Here is a 20,448-nt window from a genome sequence, read left to right as displayed (position 1 = left end):
ACTCCCAGTCTGCACTCCCACCTGTCCCGAGCAGAATAATGAGGATGCTATTGGATCTCCTCTCCTCTCGAGGGGATGGCGCCTGCCTGTGGGCAGGCTCGTGCTCCCGTGGCTTGACCCCGGGACCCACAGCTTTCCAGCTTTAAGGCAGAATTTTTCGGTGGGTGACACCTGTGCTCCATAGAACCAGGGAGGAATGAGGGAATGCCAGGCACCCTACTGTCAGCACCTGCGGGCTCCTTGGTTGGCTTGGCCATTAGAGATGCGAGTGGCATATATGCGAGAGGGCAGGCGAGGCTTGGAAAGAGACAGGGGCTGGGTCAAGATGGGAGGAAGGGCAAAGCTGACACAGAGGAGTGGGAGGGTAGAAATCAGCACTGCCCCTTCTCTAAGGCTGTAAGAGAGGAGGGAGCCCCAGCAGAGGCGAAACCCACTGGTTAGCGGCACCCGTCTCTGAGATGAACTGGCGCCTCCTGTTGGTGGTTTTCAGGTGGAGCTAAATCGAGGCAATAACGTCCTCTATTGGAGAACCACGGCCTTCTCAGTGTGGTCGAAGGTTTCCAAGCCTGTGCTGGTGAGAAACATCGCTATCACAGGTACGGGAGGGCGGGGCTGGGCCTGCACTCGGGGGCTGACTCGCCGGCCTCTGGCCTCGGGTGGGGAGGGGCAGAGTCAGTTCCCAGGGGCTCACTGCTGGCTTGTCTGTGTGCTTCTTCCTCCCTAGGGGTGGCCTACACATCCGAGTGCTTCCCCTGCAAACCCGGCACCTACGCCGACAAGCAGGGCTCCTCCTTCTGCAAACTTTGCCCGGCCAACTCATACTCCAATAAAGGGGAAACCTCCTGCCACCCGTGTGACCCTGACAAATACGCAGGTGATGTTCCTGGGGGTGGCGAGAGTGTGGCTAGGGTGGGAGTGGGGGTCCCCAGTTAACACCCGGGGAGAAACCAGCAAGAGGAGTGTTCCTCTGGCCAAGCTGCAGATGGGCATTCTTAAAGCCTTCCTCCCTGGGCCCTGGGAGATCCTTGCCCATCTGGAGCTCCATCAGTCGCTCTGGAAATAGAAAAGAACCCAATACATGTCCATTGAGCCTCTCCCATCGGCCAGGCTGTAGTCTAGGTGCCTGGGATGCGTCAGTGAACAAAGTAGATGACGGCCCCCGTCTTCATGGAGTGTGCATCCCAGTGGGAGGAAGGCAGACACAAAACGACAGCCGTGAGAATAAGCGATGCCTGCGTAATAAGTCATGTAGTGTATTAGACGTTGACAAGGCCATGGTGCAGTGGCGAAAGGGAAAGCAGCTCAGAGTTCGGGGGACCAGGAAATTAGGGAAAGGGGTGCAACCCTTTTTTTTTTCATAGAAAAGCAGTGACATCTTTTTAAAAATGAAACCTTATATTGTAAGGTTATAATTAAAAGCAACAACTACAGTAGATAAGAGGGGTGTACATTTATACATTCTAACTTATAAAAATTATTATCCAAATTCATTTATAAGAATTATGAGGCTACATATTTAAGAACACAAACTTTTTTTATTTTAAAATTTATTTGAAAGGCAGAGTTAGAGAAAGAGGGAGAGAGAGAGAGGTCTTCCATCCGCTGGTTCACTCCCTAAATGGCCACAACAGCCAGGACTGGGCCAGGCTGAAGCCAGGAGCCAGGAGCTTCAATACGGCGGGGGGCCCAAGCACTTGGGCCATCTTTTGCTGCTTTCCCAGGCGCATTAGCAGGGAACTGGATCAGAAGTGAAGCAGCCAGGATTGGAACTGATGCCCATATGGGATATTGGCATTGCAAGAGGTGGCTTAACATGTTATGCCACAACACTGGCCCCACAAACCATTTTTAAAGAGATTTATTTATTTATTTTGAAAGAGTTACAGAGAGAGAAAGAGAGGAGTCGGGATATTCCACCTGCTGGTTCACTCCTCAGATGACTGCAATGGCCAGGGCTGAGCCAAGCTGAAGCCAGGAGCCAGGAGCTTCCTCCGGTGTCCTACTTGGGTAGAGGGGCCCAAACATTTGGGTCATCTTCTGCTGCTTTTCCCAGGCCATTAGCAGGGAGCTGATCAGCAGTGGAGCAGTCAGGACACGAACCAGTGATCATATGGGATGCTGGCTTTGCAGGCGGCTGCTTTACCCACTACACCACCATAGCGGCCCCAAGAGCACCAACATTTAAAAAGTTTTAATTTTCATTGCCACGTAATTATTGTATGTATTTACTAAGTTTTGCAACGTGTGTACATTGTAGGTTGATCAAATCAGGCTGGGAGCACTAGCGTTTTAATAGCAGGAGCTGAAGATGGCTGTTGCTACTTTTTACCAACCCGAGCATCCTTTTTTTTTTTTTTTTTTTTTTTTTTTGACAGGCAGAGTGGGCAGTGAGAGAGAGAGAGACAGAGAGAAAGGTCTTCCTTTGCCATTGGTTCACCCTCCAATGGCCGCCGTGGCCGGCGTGCTGCGGCTGGCGCACCGCGCTGATCTGAAGGCAGGAGCCAGGTGCTTCTCCTGGTCTCCCATGGGGTGCAGGGCCCAAGCACTTGGGCCATCCTCCACTGCACTCTCTGGCCACAGCAGAGAGCTGGGCTGGAAGAGGGGCAACCGGGACAGAATCCGGCACCCTGACCGGGACTAGAACCCGGTGTGCCGGCGCCACAAGGCGGAGGATTAGCCTATTGAGCTGAGGCGCTGGCCCCCGAGCATCGTTTTCATTCAAAGTAGATGCTTTCAGGAAACCCAGTATTCCCTGGAACACAGCTTAGGGCGGGAACAGCTGGAAGCAGCCTATTTTCATAGTTCTGGGTAGCTTCCTAAGGCACCCCCATTTGAAAAACAGGACACGGTCACTTGAGGGGTCCTGGGGGGAGGGAGGGGCTCAGGCTCTGTTGTACACAGGAACCAATCTCCAAGACAGGTCCTGAAACGAACAGGGGAGAGGGAGAGTCCCCACCTCGCCCCCAGGGACCCTGGCTGTACTTCTCCCTTCTTTCACAGAAGCATACACAAACCCAGCGCTAGGCCCTCTCAGGCGGACCCCGGCGTCCCTACAGGGACACAGCCACACTCACGCAGGTGTTTCAGTGTTTGCTCAGCTAAGACCAGCCCTTGACCTTGCGAAGTGCTGATTCCTACACTGTTCCTAAAACAAAAGTCCTATTTATCTACACAGATCTTGCCAAATTGAGTGTCATTGCCAGCCAGAACAGGAATGTTTAGATCTTGGAGGCAGCTTTTTATCTCTAAGTCTAAATTCCTCTTTTTCCACTTGGATTTCTTATTCCCCTCCCTGGCTCTGCCTCTGTCAATAGCAGCCTTTGTTAGCCGAAGTCACCAGCTCCTTTCCAGCCCAGCACTTGTGCAAGAGTTTGAAACAGCAAGGTAGTTCTAGAAAAACTGCCTAGGCGAGTTTTGATCAACTCCACACAAACAGCTTTTATCCAGGGAGCTGTTGTGAAAGTGTTAGGTGGAGAGTCTGTTCTTGGAGCTTAGTCTCCCTCTGCCTCCGATTTCTCCATCTGCCTCTTATAAGACTAAGAAGTGAGGTGTTTTCTGTTGTTTTTCCTATGAAGAATGTGGTCAGAAGAATGTGAGCCTGTGATGGAACGTGCATCAGGGGAGAGAGAGAAGAAAGACCCATCCATTTACAAGTGTATCAAGTGCCTGCCAGGTGTCAAGCCCTGGGCTTAATGCTAGCGCTAGCATTGGTGCCGGCCCGCCAGCTTCTGTTGAAATGCGGAAACGTGGTTATGTCCACATTAAGCACAGTAACTCTGTGTAGTGTAGTCAGCGGCGGGATGAGTAGTGCAACGTGGTAGGTAGCGTGCAGTGGAGGCAAACAAGGGGGTGGCCTGTCCCCTCTGGGAAGCGGGAAGGCTTCACCAGCTGAATCGGTGATTTGATGGGGGTGGGACCCCTGGGATAGAAGTGTGAGCTGGGGCCAATAGACTCAGAGGGCGGGCAGTGATTCAGCATGGCTGCAGAGCAGGTGGCGAGAAGGACCAGCTGAGGCTGAGAGGCGGACAGGGGACAGAGGACAGGGCAGCCCTTCCGTGGCACTGCTAAAAACACTGGGCCCATCAGCCAAAGAGGCCGCTGAAGAGCTTTAAACACCATCTGGCTTTGCTTTTGGGAAACGACTCTTGCTGCCAGGTGGAGGAGGAAGGGCATGCTGGAGGCAGAGACAGTGCTAGGGAGATTCTGTAGCAGGTGCATCAGTGCCATCAGGACATAAGTAAGGTGGAGTCTGGGGAGCTAGTTCACAGGAAGTTGGACTAAATGCACCTGTCTCACTGAAGCCTAAAATCTGATGGTTAGCATTAATTCTTCAGTGTATGTTTAATATTAGTGATCTGTGCCCTGCTAGAAGAGTGGAATATAAGAGCGTGGGCTCCAGAATTCCATCACTGGGGTTCAAATCTCTGTCCCACCATTTACTAAACTTGCCATGTTGGACCAGTTTCTTGCCTGCGACTCAGTTTCTTCATCTATACAATGGGAATGATAATGATATCTACCTCCTAGTGTTATTGTGAAGATTGATTAATGCAAGTAAAAGCTGTCGAAAGCAGCTGGGCAGGCAGGAAGCACTCATTTTCTTCATGCTACATTAAGCCCTGTCACTCCTCTCGTGGTGCCAGCTACAATCATGTTAAGTCACTTGCGTAGCACTTTACAATCCACAGACTATTATCTCATTTATTGCTCAAAGCAGAGTGAAGGAGTGACTTCCCCACTTACAGTTGAGTAAAGAGGTCAGAGAGGTTGGGGGTGTGCTCAGCGCCCAACCTGTTAGTTGGGTACTTAACTGCTCAGGGCTGTGTTCTCCCTTGAGAAGATGCATCCTGAGTGGGAGCTCTATTCCTGGGGGAAAGGAGGGAGATGCAGAAAGAGATAAGTGTTATCTTCTTCCCATGTTGCCCAGGGCCAGTCCTACTTGAACCACTTGTCATTCCCTCACGCAAAACTCCAGCCGATCTTTCAAACTTGGCTCATACCCAGCTAAACCTGGGCGAAACCTGAGCTAAAAAAGTGAAGTCTAGCTAAGCACCCAGGCCGGGGTTAATCATTTATTAAAACCTACTTATCAGTGATCAGTGTGCAAACAGGTAGACTGTTTTTTTCAAACACCAGGAGCTAGGGTGTCAGATTGAACAAATACGTGCCCAAGCAGAGAACAGCTTTGGTGCACGGTGCATTTTCTAACAGGGGCCTTGCTCTCCACAGGCCCCAATATACAAAGTTCCGGGAATTGGCCCACTTGCAGCATCTCCTCCCAAGTCTCTCCTGGCCATGTCAGTGGAAAGCAGGAGTCCCCGGACCCTTCTGGGCTGTGCTGCTCCTCCTGCTTGTTAACCACGTAAATGACTGAGACGACCTCAGCTGTCGTGCAGCCAGTGGCTCCCTCCTGCGCAGCTTAATAAGCTGGAGACAGAGAAGACTTGCAGATGGGCAGTTGAGGAACAACCCAGTGCAGGACAACGTGGCTGTGATTAGATTCTGTGATCCAGGAACTCACCTGGTGCACTGGGAAGAAGAGACCGGTTGTGAAATAAGCCCTTACCAGCAAGGGAGGGAAAAGAGATTTTTAATCCTTATTCAATCTCCAGTGACAGTCCTGAGATAAAAGTAATCCTGAGACATGCAGGTAGTAATAATTACTGCAAAAATAATAATGCTGCCTTTTAGTGAGTAGCTACTTACTATGTGGCAGGGTATTTTTTTTTAAGGTTTATTTCATTTATCTGAAAGAGTTACACAGAAAAGGGAAAGAGAGAGAGAGAGAGAGAGAGAGAGAGAGAGAGAGAGAGAGAGAGAGACAGGTCGTCGTCCATCCACTGGTTCACTCTCCAAATGACTGCAATGGCTGGAGCTGGGCCAGGCTGATGGCAGAAGCTTCTTCAGAGTCTCCCACATGGTGCATGGACCCAAGCACTTGGGCCGGCTCTACTGCTTGCCCAGGTGCATCAGCAGAGAGCTAGATTGGAAGTGGAGCAGCCAGGACTTGAACTGGCGCCCATATGGGATGCTGGTATCACAGGTGACGGTTTTACCTGCTACACCATAGCACAGGCCCCTTACTCAAGGTATTTTTATTCCTGCTCAACATCTGAAATAGCTGAGCCTCAGAGGGTAATTAAGTTGACCAAAATGGTGACACAACTGTTAAATGATGAACCAGGATTCAAACCCAGATCTGTCTTGCTTAAAATCTCATTCCAGGGTCAACACTGTGGCATAGTAGGTTGAGCCTCCACCTATGGCGCTGACATCCCATATGGGTGCCAGTTCGAGTACTGGATGCTCCACTTCCAATCTGGCTCCCTGCTAATAACCTGGGAAGACAGTGGAAGATGGCCCAAGTCCTTGGGCCCCTGCTCCCATGTGGGAGACCAGATGAAGCTCCTGGCTCCTGTCTTCAGTCTGGCTCGCTCTGGCCATTGTGGTCATTTGGAGAGTGAACCAGCAGATGGAAGACCTCTCTCTCTGTAATTATGCCTCTCAAATAAATAAATCCTTCGAAAAATTTCATTCCATTGTCAGGTAACACACACAAAGAGAGAGAGAGACAGGGAGTAAGAGAGAGAGAAGGGGAGAGAAGGGAAGAGGTATCGTTATTATTAAATGCTCATTTGCAGCTGACACAGTAGTCATATCAGAAAGAATGGTATCAGAGGCCAGTGTTCTGAAGCAGTGAGTTAAGCCACTACCTGTAGTGCTGGCATTCTACATGGGCGCTGGCTCATGTCCCAGCTGCTCCACATCTGAGCCAGCTCCCTGGTAATGACCTGAGTGCTTGGGCCTCTGCCATCTACATGGGAAACTCGCATATAGTTCCTGGTTCCTGATTTCGCCTGGCCCATCCCTGGCTGCTGTGGGCATTTGGGGAGTGAGCCAGCAGATGGAAGTGCTCTCTTGTTCTCTCTTTCCCTTTCAAATAAATACATAAAAAATTTTAAAAAGAAGTCTGCAGAATGCATGTTATGAAAAAACTAAGTATGGATTTCAAAAAAATTTTGCACCAAAATGAATAATCAATTTTTTACAAACTTCTTTGAAGTTACCTCATGCAGAGAGTAGGATAAAACTGAGATTTAGCATTTTTTTTTAAGATTTATGTATTTGAAAGAGTTGGAGAGATCCTCCGTATGCTGGCCCACTCCCCCAGATGGCTGCAATGGGGGAAACCAGGAGCCAGGAACGTCTTCTGGGTCTCCCACATGGGTGGCAGGAGCCCAGACACTTGGGCCTACTTCTGCTGCCTTTCCCAGGCCATCAGCAGGGAGCTGGATCAGAAGTAGAGCAGCTGAGATGCAAACTGGCACCTGTATGGGATGAAAGTGTTGCAAGCGGCAACTCTACCCACTACACCACAATGCCAGCCTCAACATTTTTCTTTTCAAAATTTTTATTTTTAACTTTTATTTGAAAGGCAGAGAAAGAGACAGACAGGGTTCCTATCTACTGGTTCATTCTCCAAGTGGCCACATGGCTGGGGCTGCAGTCAGGGGCTGGAAACAGGAACCAGTTACTTGAGCCATCACTGCTCTCTGTCAGCGTCTGCACTGACAAGGCGCTGGAGTCAGGAGCTGGAGTCGGGAATTGAATCCAGGCACTCTAATGTGGGGTGTGGGCATCTTAATTGCTAGGGTAAGAGCCAGCACTGTGGCATAGCAGGTTAAGCCTCCGCCTGTGGCACCGGCATCCCATATGGGTGCCAGTTCGAGTACTGGATGCTCCACTTCCAATCCAGCTCCCTGCTAACATGCCTGGGAAAGCAGTAGAAGATGGCCCAAGTTCTTGGGCCCTGCACCCGCCATCTGGGAGACCTGGAAGAAGCCCCTGGCTTCTGGCTTTGGCCTGGCCCAGCTCTGGCTGTTGGAGCCATTTGGGGAGTGAACCAGCAGATGGAAGACCTCTCTCTCTCTGTAACTCTGCATCTGAGATAAATTAATTTTTAAAAAGTACAATTGCTAGCATAAGTCTCTGCTCAACATTTTTCACTGGGTGCAGGGCAAGGGTTAAAGACGCTAGGATGCCTGTGTTGAGGAACGTGGAAAGAACCACATATCTTAAATGGAGTCCAAAGAAGAGATGGCCTGTTTGTACAGGATGGTGTGTGAGAGAAGGAGAATTTCAAAGCATGGAGGCCTTTGTTCTCAGTGTAGACCACGGGAAAAGCCAGAGGAAGGCTTAGGATAAGAGCAGGATGGGGGCGGGCGCCGTGGCTCACTTGGTTAATCCTCCGCCTGCAGTGCCGGCATCCCATGTGGACACCGGGTTCTGGTCCCAGTTGCTCTTCTTCCAGTCCAGCTCTCTGCTGTGGCCCGGGAGGGCAGTGGAGGATGGCCCAAGTGCTTGGCCCCCTGTGCCCGCATGGGAGACCAGGAAGAAGCACCTGGCTCCTGGCTTCGGATCGGCGCAGCGTGGGCCGTAGTAGTCATTTGGGGAGTGAACCAACGGAGGGAAGACCTTTCTCTCTGTCCTCTCTCTCTGTCTATAACTCTACCTGTCAAATAAATTAAAAAAAAAAAAAAGAGCAGGAAAGCAATTTCCTAAGTTTTATTTCAACCTTTTGGGAGTAGGGAATCCACACCCACAGTCAGGAGGCAGAGGCACTAGGGGGATGGCGGGTTGCAGGGGCTGGGGGTGTGGGTGGTTAGCCTGCAGGAGGCTGCTGCCAGCTACCCCACCCCTGGCTGTTCCCGCAGCCCGGGGCCAGCGGGTTCTTGTCAGCACCTGGGAGAGGTGCAAAGGGACAGCTGAGCAGGCTTGGGGAACTGGGAATGATACAGAGGGCAGTGTGGGCCTGCAGGATCTTCTGCTTCCTGCAGCATCTGGGTGGCCATGCAGCCCAGCAGCCTGGAGGCCTGGGGGCAAAAGCCAGCGTCAGGAGCTCTGCTTTCCAATCGTGTTTCTTGCTTTGGCGATGTAGAGAAAGGATCCTCCTCCTGCAAAGTGCGCCCGGCCTGCACAGACAAGGATTATTTCTACACACACACCGCCTGTGATGCCAACGGAGAGGTGAGTTGCATGGTCTCGGAGCCCCTTCACCACCCCTGGTGACAGCAGGCAGCAAAGCTGGCCCCAGAAAAAACCCACAGATTTGCACACTGGCTCCAGGGCCGGGAGTGCAGGTTGTGCAGGGGGACAAAACAAGGTGACGTCATTTGTTTTCGGATCACAAACTGTTTTATTTTTTTTCCCCACTTATTTCATGACTTCTTCATGAGTGCTCTGTTCTGAAATAATCCTGATCTGTCCTTGGCTTGGCGTGTCCTGTTTGCTCGGCCCCACCGAGCAATGTCTGGCTGTCCTCGTGGAGCGCATCAGACCTGTCCCCACAGCTCTGAGTCTGTGGGCCGGCAAGGGACTCCTGCTTCCTGGCTCCCTGGAGAGCGACCTTCCTTGGTCCATCGCTGCTGTTTCTCTTTCTCCCCCGGGCCCTCCCCCTCAGGAAAGGCCTCCCTCTGCATGGTCACCCAGTCAACAGTGCTCATGCTACTGGGCCGGGCCTTGTGCGACAGGCTGGGGAGCACACAGGCCAGAGACAGACTCTTGCTCTCAGGAGTTCATGATCCATGACCCCTGGGGAGGCCGAAGAGGGGGCAAAGATGGTGCCCTGTCGCTCCCCCTCTTCGTGGAGGAATGACACAGGACCCTGCGCTGTTCTTTTGTCTGCTCGGCCCTTCCCGGGTTTGCTGCTGGTTCTTCCCGGGTTGGCTACCGACCCTTCCACCTCCGTGGAAGGGTGGTTCCCCCTGCCACTTTCCCCACTTCCGCGGGGGAGCGGCACACCGCCGGCCGGCTCTCTCGGGGGCTGCACAGGTGTTCCTTCAGATAGATGTTCCTGGTGCATGTTGGCTCTCTCCTCCTTTATAGTCCTCTTCCACCAATCCCAACTCTGCTATCCACACGCCGAGTACACTGCTCTCCTCCAATCAGGAGCAGGATCAGCTCCTGCAGGTTACTGGCTGAACTGGAGGCAGCTGTGTAAAAGTTGTTTTTACTCCTCTCCCAGGGCCATATTGTGGGAGAGCAGATGCATAGAATAAGTCTTAATTCCAGTAACTTAGTCTAGTCTGAGTTGCTCCCCACAGTGCCCGACCAAGGCACCCAGCAGATGTGTAGGGCGCAGGGAGGAGAACCCAGGAGAGGGGGCACCAGGACCAGGGAGCCAGAGGAGGCCTCGTGTAGCGGTCACTTGTTCACTGCAGTAGTCAGCAGATACCCACTGAGCAGCTCCTGGGTGCCAGCGCTAGGGACCCACCAGTCCATAAGACCGCAGGAGCATCTAGCTCTTGAGAGGGGCGGAGAGAGACAGCAGATGGCAATGTAATAGATCACAGGGTAAAAAATGGGATTAGGAGCTAGAGAATGGGGGGGGGGGGCTGGTCTCGCTGAGGAGCTGCCCTTTGAACTGAGCCCTGAATGAGATGAGGGAGGAGCCAGGCAGAGGCCAGAGCAGGTGGAGAAGAGGTGGGGCATGTGCCTGCCAGTCGGAGGAATGAGGGATGCTGGGAAGCGAGCAGGAGTGGGCCAGAAGGTGTGAGCAGAGGCATCTGTCTGAAACTCGATGTCCGGGCTCAATGTCCGGCTTGAACTGTCAGTCCCTCAGCCAGGGCCTGCCTGGGAGATGGAATTAGGAGCCGGGAATCCTGTGTTCAGCACCAGGCACAGCGCTCGGCTGCTTGGATGCGTGCAGTCAGCTGAGTTCTCCCTTAAAAGTGATGGCTCTCCACAGTCACCTGTTGTCACCGCCTTTTCCCCAATTTGCAGCATCACTCCCCACCCCCTGGCAGCCAGGAGAGAGGGCCTGTGTTCCAGGTCACTGGGACCTGAGGCAGCTTGTAGCACCTGCTGTGCTGTGTGACCTCGTCAAAATTATATTAATTTGCTTGGTCTCGGCTGACTCATCTACACACGGGGGACAGTTAATCCTGCACCTCTTCTCTGCATAGATGTAGCACTGTGCCTCCTTCCTCCTGCCCCACTCCCTGCCCTCCCAGACTCAGGACAAGGCCTTCTAGACCAGACCTGTAGTGTACTGTGTTGCCTGCAGGCCTGGGGTCTGTCCTCTCCTGACCACTACTAGGCCTTGAGATGCTGGGTCAGCCCAGAGCCCAAACCCCCGCCCTGCAGACAGCCAGAGCGGCTCAGAGGCAGGGGCGCCCAGGCACCTGGCCTAGGGAGCACACGGAGCGCACTTCCACCAGCAGCACCTCGTGGAAGTCTCCCTCGTGCCTGGCACACACGCTGGTTCTGCTCGGTCTGCTGATTTCCGTTTGCCCGTGACTCTGTATTTTAAAATCAAGGAACACACTTGGCGCTGATGCCTGTGGTTGCCCCTGCAAACTTGGCTGTGACTCAGTGGTTTCTCAGGGACCAGGATGGTCAATCCTTTGGATCCACTCAGTGTGTCACTCCAAGAGAGGGCCCAGCTCAGTTTTCGTGCCCGATGGACCCTCCTGTCCCTAAAAGTCACAGGAAATGGGACAGGGCAGGGCAAGGTTAAGACACAAGCCTGGCCATTGGCTGCTACTCACAGGGAGGAGGCTGAGTGGACAGCAGAGGAAGAGGCCCCAAAGCTCACTGGCAATGAAAGTGGTGCAGGTACCTCCTTGTGGCCTTGTTTTTTCTTTTTAAAGTTTTTTTTTCTTTTTTTTTTTAATTTGAGAAGCAGAGTTACAGATAGAGAAAGGGAGAGACAGAGAGAGAGAGAGAGAGAGAGAGAGAGAGAGAGAGAGGTCTTCCATCCACTGTTTCACTCCCCAGATAGCCACAACAGCCAGAGCTAGGCCAATCCAAAGCCAGGAGCCAGCAGCTTCCTCTGGGTCTCCCATGTGGTTGCAGGGGCCCAAGCATTTGGGCCGTCTTCCACTACCTTCCCAGGCCATTAGCAGGGAGCTGGACTGGAAGAGGAGCAGCTGGGACATGAACTGGCACCCATATAAGATGCCGGCACCGCAGGCTGAGACTTAACAGCACCAGCCCTGGCCTTGCCATTTCTTTTTCTGGATAAAATGGAACAGAGGGCTCCCTGGCCCTTTGTCCACATGTGTGGTCTGCCACACACATCGTTTCCATCATCCCCTCCCTGTGGTCCATCCGGACACCGCTCAGTCTCTGACTCAGTGATGTGAGGGTCTTGTGGGAAGAGTGGAGCTGCCCCAACTTCCCGTGGCACAGCAGATGCCTCCTGCCTCTCATCTCCCCTTCTGTACCCAACACCTCCGTCAACAGAGGAGGGATGGCCCTCACGGCGGCGGGAGGTGGTGGTGGTAGTGACAGGACCTGGCTTCCCCTGTCCACCAAACTGCTAACTGGCCTTGCCCTGGCCCTGATGTCCTGCCCACACCACGTCCCACCTGGACTGCTGTGTGTGTGTTGCCCTTGCTGGTTGGTGAGCTCCTGGTGGGCAGGAGCCACGTCTGGTTTTGTCTCGGAGACGCCAGGCCTGGCACACAGATGCCCCCAACTTTTTGTCAGTGTTTACTGAACAAACCAAAGAGCGAAGGATGCACCGCTGGGAAAACAAACTGGGACATCGCAGCCATGCCCTCCTGGCCCGGCCTCCTCTGGTCCATGCCTTTTGTGTTGGGGACTTTGATCAGCTGCTTCTCCTGTGACTTCAGTGGAACCCAGATTCCACAGTGGAAGCTGAGCTTTCTCTAAAGACTTCTGGTCCCCCAGTTCCCTCTGTCCCAAAGTCCTCAGACAGGGACTGAGCACAGCCATGTGTCAGACACTGGGCTGGGTACTTGGGACACGGCGGCGAACTAAAGTTTCTCACCCCAGTGGAGCTCTCGTTCCAGCCCGGAAGTCTGCCGCCAACCTTGCTCACCACCACCACCCCCCACCCCCAAGTTAGAGTCCTACAGATGGGCTGGACCCCCCACCGGCTGAGCAGTGCTGAATCCACTTCTGCAGACGCAGCTCATGTACAAATGGGCCAAGCCGAAGATCTGCAGTGAGGACCTCGAGGGCGCGGTGAAGCTGCCCGCATCCGGCGTGAAGACCCGCTGTCCCCCCTGCAACCCAGGCTTCTTCAAAACCAGCAACAGCACCTGCGAGCCCTGCCCCTACGGCTCCTACTCCAACGGCTCCGGTAACCTCCCTCGGGCCCTGCTTCCTGCCTCCCACCCGTCCCCACATCAGCCCCATGGATGGGCTGGGTGGGCTCTCAGAGGGGCCCGTGAACAGGGACTCATTTGGGGACGGAGATAAGGGCTGGTCCCAGTGGCAGGCCAGGGTCAGACTTGAGAACCACCTTCCTTCCACCTCATTCTAACGGCGAATGGGACTCCGGCCTGAAGATTCCCCGGGCCACCCAGCTGAGGCTTCCAGCACATGGCAGGGATGTCCACTAGCTGGGGCACTGGGCTGACCTGCTTGCCACAATCAGAACCTGTAAGCTGTGCTTGCAAAAAAAAAAAGGAGTTGCGGGGATTTGTGTCCCTCTCAGCATGAAAGTATTTCATGAAAATTGTGATGACAGTAGGAACTGCACGTGGCCAACTAGAAGGTACATTCCAGTGGGTAAATAGGGTAGTTCGGGTATTAGAATGTAGGGTCAGTGTAGACACCTTGCGTTTGTCCAATCCGTCATCAGACTGCTTGTGGGAGAGTTTGACAAGTCTTTGCTGGGCTTCCTGCTACCATTGCTGTTTGTTTGTGGCTCAGCACCTCCTGCCAGGGGGGCTACAGCCTTCCTGCTCAAGGCATGGATCTTGTGGTTCCCCCAGATTGTACCCACTGCCCAGCGGGGACGGAGCCTGCCATGGGGTTTGAATACAAGTGGTGGAATACGCTGCCCACCAACATGGAAACGACTGTGCTCAGTGGGATCAACTTCGAGTACAAGGGCATGACAGGTAATTGCCTCTCCCTACCTTGACTCTCACGCCCCACCTCTGCGTTCCCCCAGGAATCCCGCCATCTTCCCAGTTATTCGTAAAGACACACTGATCAGGCCACGCGTTCCCTCGAAAGTTCCACTCTTCGTGGATGTATATCCGGAGATGAACACAGAGCTAGAGACAAAGCGCATACGTGCAGAGGTCTTGCTCTGAGAGTCCCGTGGTCTTTGACCAGGGTTCTTATCCGGCAGTGGTTCTGGACCTGTCGGGGGATGGTGCCATCTCACCCTTCCAGACCATTGTCAGGTGCTCATGTGCCCTGCCCCGGCCAGCACGAGGGCGTTAACCCTCCCCACTCCTTTTGCAGGTTGGGAGGTGGCTGGCGATCACATTTATACAGCCGTTGGCGCCTCGGACAACGACTTCATGATCCTCACTCTGGTTGTGCCAGGATTTAGGTGAGGACTACAAAACCAAGGGAAGCCCAGGCCAGCTTGGCCACATCCAGATCCCACACGGTGGGCCGGCGTTGTGACACAGCGGGTTAGACCAGAGCCTGTGAGGCTGGATCCCGTGTTGGATTGCCGGTTCAGGTCATGGCTGCTCCGCTTCCAATCCAGCTCTCTGCTAATGTTCCTGGGAAGGCAGTGGAGGATGACCCAAGTACCTGCCACCCTCATGGGAGACCCAGTTGGAGTTCCTGGCTCCTGGCTTCAGCCTGGTCCAGCCCCAGCCATTTGGGGAGTGAACCAGCAGATGGAACACACTCTCGCTCTCGCTCTCGCTCTCTGTCTCTCCCGCTCTCTCTGTGTCACTCTGTCTTTCAAATACATAAAATAAATTTTTAAAAAAATCCCACATGCTCTGGGGTGCTGTGGAGGAGAGGGCCTCTGGAGCTGAACTTCATCTCTGTCCCAGGGTCTGTTTAGAGCAGAGGAGAGCGCAGTAGCGGCCTCACCACGGAGATGAGTGCTCCTGTGCTTTCTGAGCTGCTCCGGGGCTGATTGCTGCCCTCCCGTCCCATCTAGCGTCTCCCAGCCACTGGCCACGTCTTAGTCAAATCCTTTCTCCTTGTGGGATCAGAGAAGGTTTGTTTTTTTTTTTTTTTTTTTTTTTTTTTTGATAGGCAGAGTGGACAGTGAGAGAGAGAGACAGAGAGAAAGGTCTTCCTTTGCCGTTGGTTGGTTCACCCTCCAGTGGCTGCCGCGGCCGGTGCACTGCGGCAGGCACACCATGCTGATCCGATGGCAGGAGCCAGGTACTTCTCCTGGTCTCCCATGGGGTGCAGGGCCCAAGCACCTGGGCCATCCTCCACTGCACTCCTGGGCCACAGCAGAGAGCTGGCCTGGAAGAGGGGCAACCGGGACAGAATCCGGCGCCCCGACCGGGACTAGAACCTGGTGTGCTGGTGCCACAGGTGGAGGATTAGCCTAGTGAGCCGCGGCGCCGGCCCAGAGAAGATTTTTTTTTAAACTTGAAAAAATTAGAAGTGCTCATAGACAGCTTGTCTTTATTTGGAGCAAGAGGATTGTTCTTATTGTCATATTTGTCCCGTATTTCAAGAAGCCCAAGGACAATAGCAATTTATTTGCCATTAAAAAAATAATACTCTAGGCAGTATGATGTGGTGGAAAGAGTGCTGGACTGGGAGACAGCGTCCTTGAACTTGGCTGCAATTTTGTGAACAGCTTCAGGCTGCTGGTCATACAAGTCTGTGACCTAGGGTTAACTCAGTTTGGGATGATTCCTCGAGCCTGTTGATTAGTACACTGTGTAGAGGAGTGGGAGCCAGAGGACCTCAGAGTTCAGGCAGATGGCTAACGTGCAAAGACTAGTCATGAATTCATCTCCAGAGCCACTGCGAACTTCCCTGCCCATGTGTGCGTTAGTGCCAGGCGGAGGCCACCGCGTGGTTCCCCTGTCGCCAGCTCGGCCGCTCCAGCCCTCCTCTGCTTTCCATCCTGGTTCTCAGCCCCTGTCAGTTGCCCGAAAGGTATTTTTTTCATCCCTTAACTGACATTGCTCAGAGCTGACCAGATAGGTCCCAGGACTGCCGGGAAGCGAACTTCTTTCAGTCTGCCAGACTGATCACCACAGGTAAGTTCTTCCTCACTCTCACCCTGACGCACGTGGGCGTGTCCCTCACGCTCCCCAGAGGGAGCAGCCTGCCAGCTTCGAGGGCGTGTTCTGCTGCTGTAATCCACGCAGGGCTGGGAAGCGAGCTGCTGAGTAGTGTGGGCAATTCACGTCTTACGGGAGTGGCACTTCTCAGACTTACTGCATATGTGAATCACTGGGGAATCAAGTGAACCACACAGGTTCTTCTTCTTCTTTTTTTTTTAAAAAAAATTATTTTATTTATTTGAAAGGCAGAGTTACAGACACAGAGAGATCTTCCGTCTGCTGGTTCATTCCCCAAATGGCTGCAACGACCAGAGCTGGGCCAGGCAGGAGCCAGGAGCCAGGAGCCATCTTCCACTCCTTTCCCAGGCATATTAGTAGGGAGCTGGGACTCAAACCAGCACCCATATGGGATGCCAGTCTGCAGGCAGAGGCTTAACCTGCTATGGCACAATGTCAGCTCCAACATACAGGTTCTGATTGGATGGGTCTGGGGAGGGCCCTGGGGTTCTGCAATTCTCATAAATGCCCAGAGCTGGTGATGCTGCTCATGTGCAGTCCACGCTCTGCTAGTGAGGCCCCGAAGCATTTTGTAAAGCACCTGCACACCTGTTATGCCTCTGGGTTTCACCACAGTGATGGGAGGTGTATAATAAAGATACTAACAGCTCCGTTTTACAGATGAGAAAGGCACATTTTAGGCTGAGTCAAGGTCACATAGCACAGCTGGACTTGGTCCAAGCTCTTTCCAACATACTCAGAACCTAATGCTGTGCCCAGCAGTCCCTGTGTTGATGAACACACTCCTCAGGAAGCACCACTTGGCCTCTGGGACTTTGTACTTATTTATTTCATTTACTTGAGAGATAGACAGAGCTCCTGCATCCACTGGTTCAACCCCCCCAAATACCCACAGCAGCTAGGGCTGGGCCAAGCTGAAGCAGGAGCCTGGAACTCTATCTGCATCTCACGCGTGAGTGGCAGGCACCCACGCACTTGAGCCATCATCTGCTGCTTCCCAGGATGTATCAGCAGGAAGCTGGATTGGAAGTGGAGCAGCCAGGACTCTAACTGGCTCTCCAGTATGGGCTGCCAACGTCCCAAGCTGTGTCTTAACCCGCTGCACCACAGCACCCGTCCCTGGAACTGACTTTCAGTTTCTGCCCCCATAGACCGCCTCAGTCGGTGATGGAAGACACAGAGAACAAAGAGGTGGCCAGGATCACGTTCGTCTTTGAGACCATCTGTTCCGTGAACTGTGAGCTCTACTTCATGGTGGTGCGTCTTCCTTTCTTTGCCTGCTCTAGGACTTCCAGGGGGCGGGGAGGGATTTGCCCTCCTCTGTTCATCAGTGTTACTGACATCTGCTTGCAATGATTTTGCAGAGGAAGGGCCTACCCTATCAGGGCCTTGGCAGGGTGCCATGGTTCTTAGATGGCCCCCGGCCCAGCAGCACTGTGGGCACCCGGTCCCCCCAAGCCCTGACGCCTCCTTCCCTTGTCTGTGCTGGACCCAGGGCATGAATTCCAGGACCAACACCCCCGTGGAGACGTGGAAAGGTTCCAAAGGCAAGCAGTCCTACACCTACACCATCGAGGAGAACGCCACCGTGAGCTTCACCTGGGCCTTCCAGAGGACCACCCTTCACGAGACAGTGAGCTCCACCCCTCTGCAGACCCCTGACTCCCGCAAGAGTCCCTGTGCACCCGGCAGGATTCTCAGCATTCGCTTACCTGGGAGTCTGAGGTTCACACCCAAGCGTTAGTGCAGCCTAAGGAGCCCAGCAGAGAACTGCCGACCCGGGGCTCTGAGAATCATGCGCCCTTCTCCCAGTGGCTTCCCGGAGAGGTGACTCCAGGAGCCCCTTAAGCAACCTGTCCCTCCTTGCAGTCTCTGCCCCCACGGGTGGTGCCAGACCTGGTGTTTTCCTTTTTAAAAATCCATTTATGTATTAAAAGATTTATTTTTATTATTTTATTATTTATTTGAGTTATGGTGAGAGGAAGGAGATCTTCTATCCACTGGCTCACTCCCCAAAATGGCTGTAATGGCTGGAGCTGGGCCAGACAGAAGCCAGGAGCCTGAGCTTCCTCTGGGTCTTCCACGCGGATGCAGGGCCCAACCACTTGGGCCATCTTCCATTGCTTTTCCAGGCCATAACAGAGAACAGGATCAGAAGTTGAGCAGCCAGGACTCGAACCAGCACCCATATGGGATGCCGGCACTGCAGGTGGCGGCTTTACCTGCTATGCCACAGTGCCAGCCCTGAGAAAGGTCTTCTGTTCACTGGTTCACTCCCCAAATGGCTGCAATGGCCAGAGCTGGGCTGATCTGAAGCCAGGATCCAGGAGCTTCTTCCAGGTCTCCCACATGGGTTCAGGGGCCCAAACACTTGGGCCATCTTCCACTGCTTTTCCAGGCCACAGGTAGAGAGCCAGATTGGAAGAGTAGCAGCCAGGACATGAACTGGCACCCATATGGAATGCTGGCACTGCAAGGCAACTTAACCTGACATGCCAAAGAACCAGCCCGATCCAATGTTCTTTTAAGATGACACAAATGTACATAAAGAGTCACTGTGAAGTTTAGGATGTGTCTAAGATTTTTCTCAAATGTGGTATGGAAGTACTTAGCTATTTCCGAAGGACTTAGTCATTGCTGTCCTAGGCCTCCACTCTCTGCCCTCTTGTTTCCTTGTCTCCAGGGCAGAAGGTACACCAACGACGTTGCCAAGATCTACTCCATCAATGTCACCAACGTCATGGATGGCGTGGCCTCCTACTGCCGTCCCTGCGCGCTAGAAGCTTCTGACATGGGCTCCTCCTGCACCTCTTGTCCTGCCGGTTACTACATCGACCGAAACTCGGGGACGTGCCACTCGTGCCCCCCTAACACAATCCTGAAAGCACATCAGCCTTACGGTGCCCAGGCCTGCGTTCCTTGTGGTCCAGGGACCAAGAGCAACAAGGTGCCAGCAGCCTGCCCTGCCTCCAACCTTGGCCTCTGTTTGAATGTCTTCAGGAGGCGCTGAGTCCTGGATGGGTTCTCGAGGGGCTGGTACTCAGGTGCTCCCTTAAGCATACCATCAGGTTGACATCCTGAGTACACCAGCCAGGCTGTGACGGTGGGTGCTGAGTGCTCACTAGCGGGGCTGCATGTCCAGGGCCCAGCCACAGTCAGGGACTGGGCTCATCTTCTTTTGGTGGGTACTGGAGAGCAGGGGCCACCCAATCCTGGGGGTGTTTGGCATCTGCAGAGACCCAAAAGGAAGGAATCATGGGGTTGATGGATTGAATTCAGCTTCATCCAGTCCAGCCTGTTATTATGGGAGGTTGTCCCGTCTTCTTTGTGGACAACCAAATCGTCTTTGCCCCAACCTCCAGTGGGACATATGGTTGATGGGCATTGCTCTTCTCTGTCTCAGTGGCCTCTCGGCTTCACAGCTGTAGAGGTTTCCTCCCCAGGTGGAGAAACTGTGCTGTTGCACTTTCTGCATCTGAGGATATGCTCGGAACTGAAAGCTCTGAGATACCCCTAAATTTTGCTTTTAATTGAGTTTCTGTCTTACTGATCGCAACACCTGGCCATACCTCTGTAAGACACTATTTAAATACTCTGCAGATGTGGCTCAGTTCAGCTGTGCAATAAGTGCCATGACTGCAGAGCCCTGGCAGCCTCTTTTGGGGACCTTGGACTTTTGTCACACCCTTCTGCTGGAGCGCCCTCTGCCGCCGAGGGAGGGAATTACAGTTGTGTAAAAGTGCTGCAGAAGGGCTATCCCCATGGGAGTTAGAGCCCCATTTTGGAGTTCCCTGCGGAGAAAATGAGACAGGGGAAACAGGGTTCAGTGAGTTTTAAGTGGCCAGGGGATGGGGACAGACCTATAGTTTCTCTTGTGCCATTCCCAACACCCTTCTTCTAGTTAGTTCATTGTCTTGTGCTTGCAAGTATGAAGGATTGTCTTGTGTCTTAGAGGGGATCATGTAATGTAGGCACGGGGTAAGGCTATAGAATTTGGCTAAAATATCCACTGAAAACTAGCAATTGGATCTGCACGTCACATATGTGCCCATAGTTGAATGGGCGGAGGTACATAGGTCCCACTGGTATCTGTTCCAATGCCCACCTGAGCCCTGTCTTCCTTCTTTTTCACTCCCATTCCACCCCATTCTCCAACGCTTAGGAGAAAACTGTGCTGCAGCCCCCCAAGGCGCTGCAGGGTCCCGTGGGCCTGACCCAGCCTCTCCCCCACCCCTAGATTCACTCTCTCTGCTACAACGACTGCACCTTCTCCCGCCATGTTCCCTCGAGGACTTTGGACTACAATTTCTCAGCTTTGGCAGACATCAAAACTCTGGCTGGAGGGCCAAGCTTCACTTCCAAGGGGCTGAAATATTTCCACCACTTCACCGTCAGTCTCTGTGGAAACCAGGTGAGCTGTGCAAGGGGACAGTGTAGGCATTTT

General features: G+C 53.2%; 1 protein-coding gene across 5 annotated transcripts in view; it reads left to right on the top strand.

The window, feature by feature from the left end:
• The window catches only part of ELAPOR1 (endosome-lysosome associated apoptosis and autophagy regulator 1), a 96,986-nt gene that overhangs the window by 67,291 nt on the left and 9,247 nt on the right, over positions 1 to 20,448 (top strand). For all 5 annotated transcript variants that reach the window (XM_051856195.2, XM_070077932.1, XM_051856193.2 and 2 more), the window contains 10 exons: positions 491 to 596; positions 725 to 874; positions 8,939 to 9,027; positions 12,934 to 13,111; positions 13,749 to 13,877; positions 14,230 to 14,320; positions 17,156 to 17,261; positions 17,500 to 17,637; positions 18,688 to 18,951; positions 20,242 to 20,415. In XM_051856195.2, coding sequence (XP_051712155.1) covers positions 491 to 596; positions 725 to 874; positions 8,939 to 9,027; positions 12,934 to 13,111; positions 13,749 to 13,877; positions 14,230 to 14,320; positions 17,156 to 17,261; positions 17,500 to 17,637; positions 18,688 to 18,951; positions 20,242 to 20,415 — 1,425 coding nt within the window. The remainder of the gene's footprint in view (positions 1 to 490; positions 597 to 724; positions 875 to 8,938; positions 9,028 to 12,933; positions 13,112 to 13,748; positions 13,878 to 14,229; positions 14,321 to 17,155; positions 17,262 to 17,499; positions 17,638 to 18,687; positions 18,952 to 20,241; positions 20,416 to 20,448) is intronic.

This window comes from Oryctolagus cuniculus, chromosome 7, assembly GCF_964237555.1.
Source record: "Oryctolagus cuniculus chromosome 7, mOryCun1.1, whole genome shotgun sequence".
NCBI lineage: Eukaryota > Metazoa > Chordata > Mammalia > Lagomorpha > Leporidae > Oryctolagus > Oryctolagus cuniculus.
Note: the sequence above shows the minus strand (reverse complement) of the source record. Positions and strands in the feature narration are given on the sequence as shown.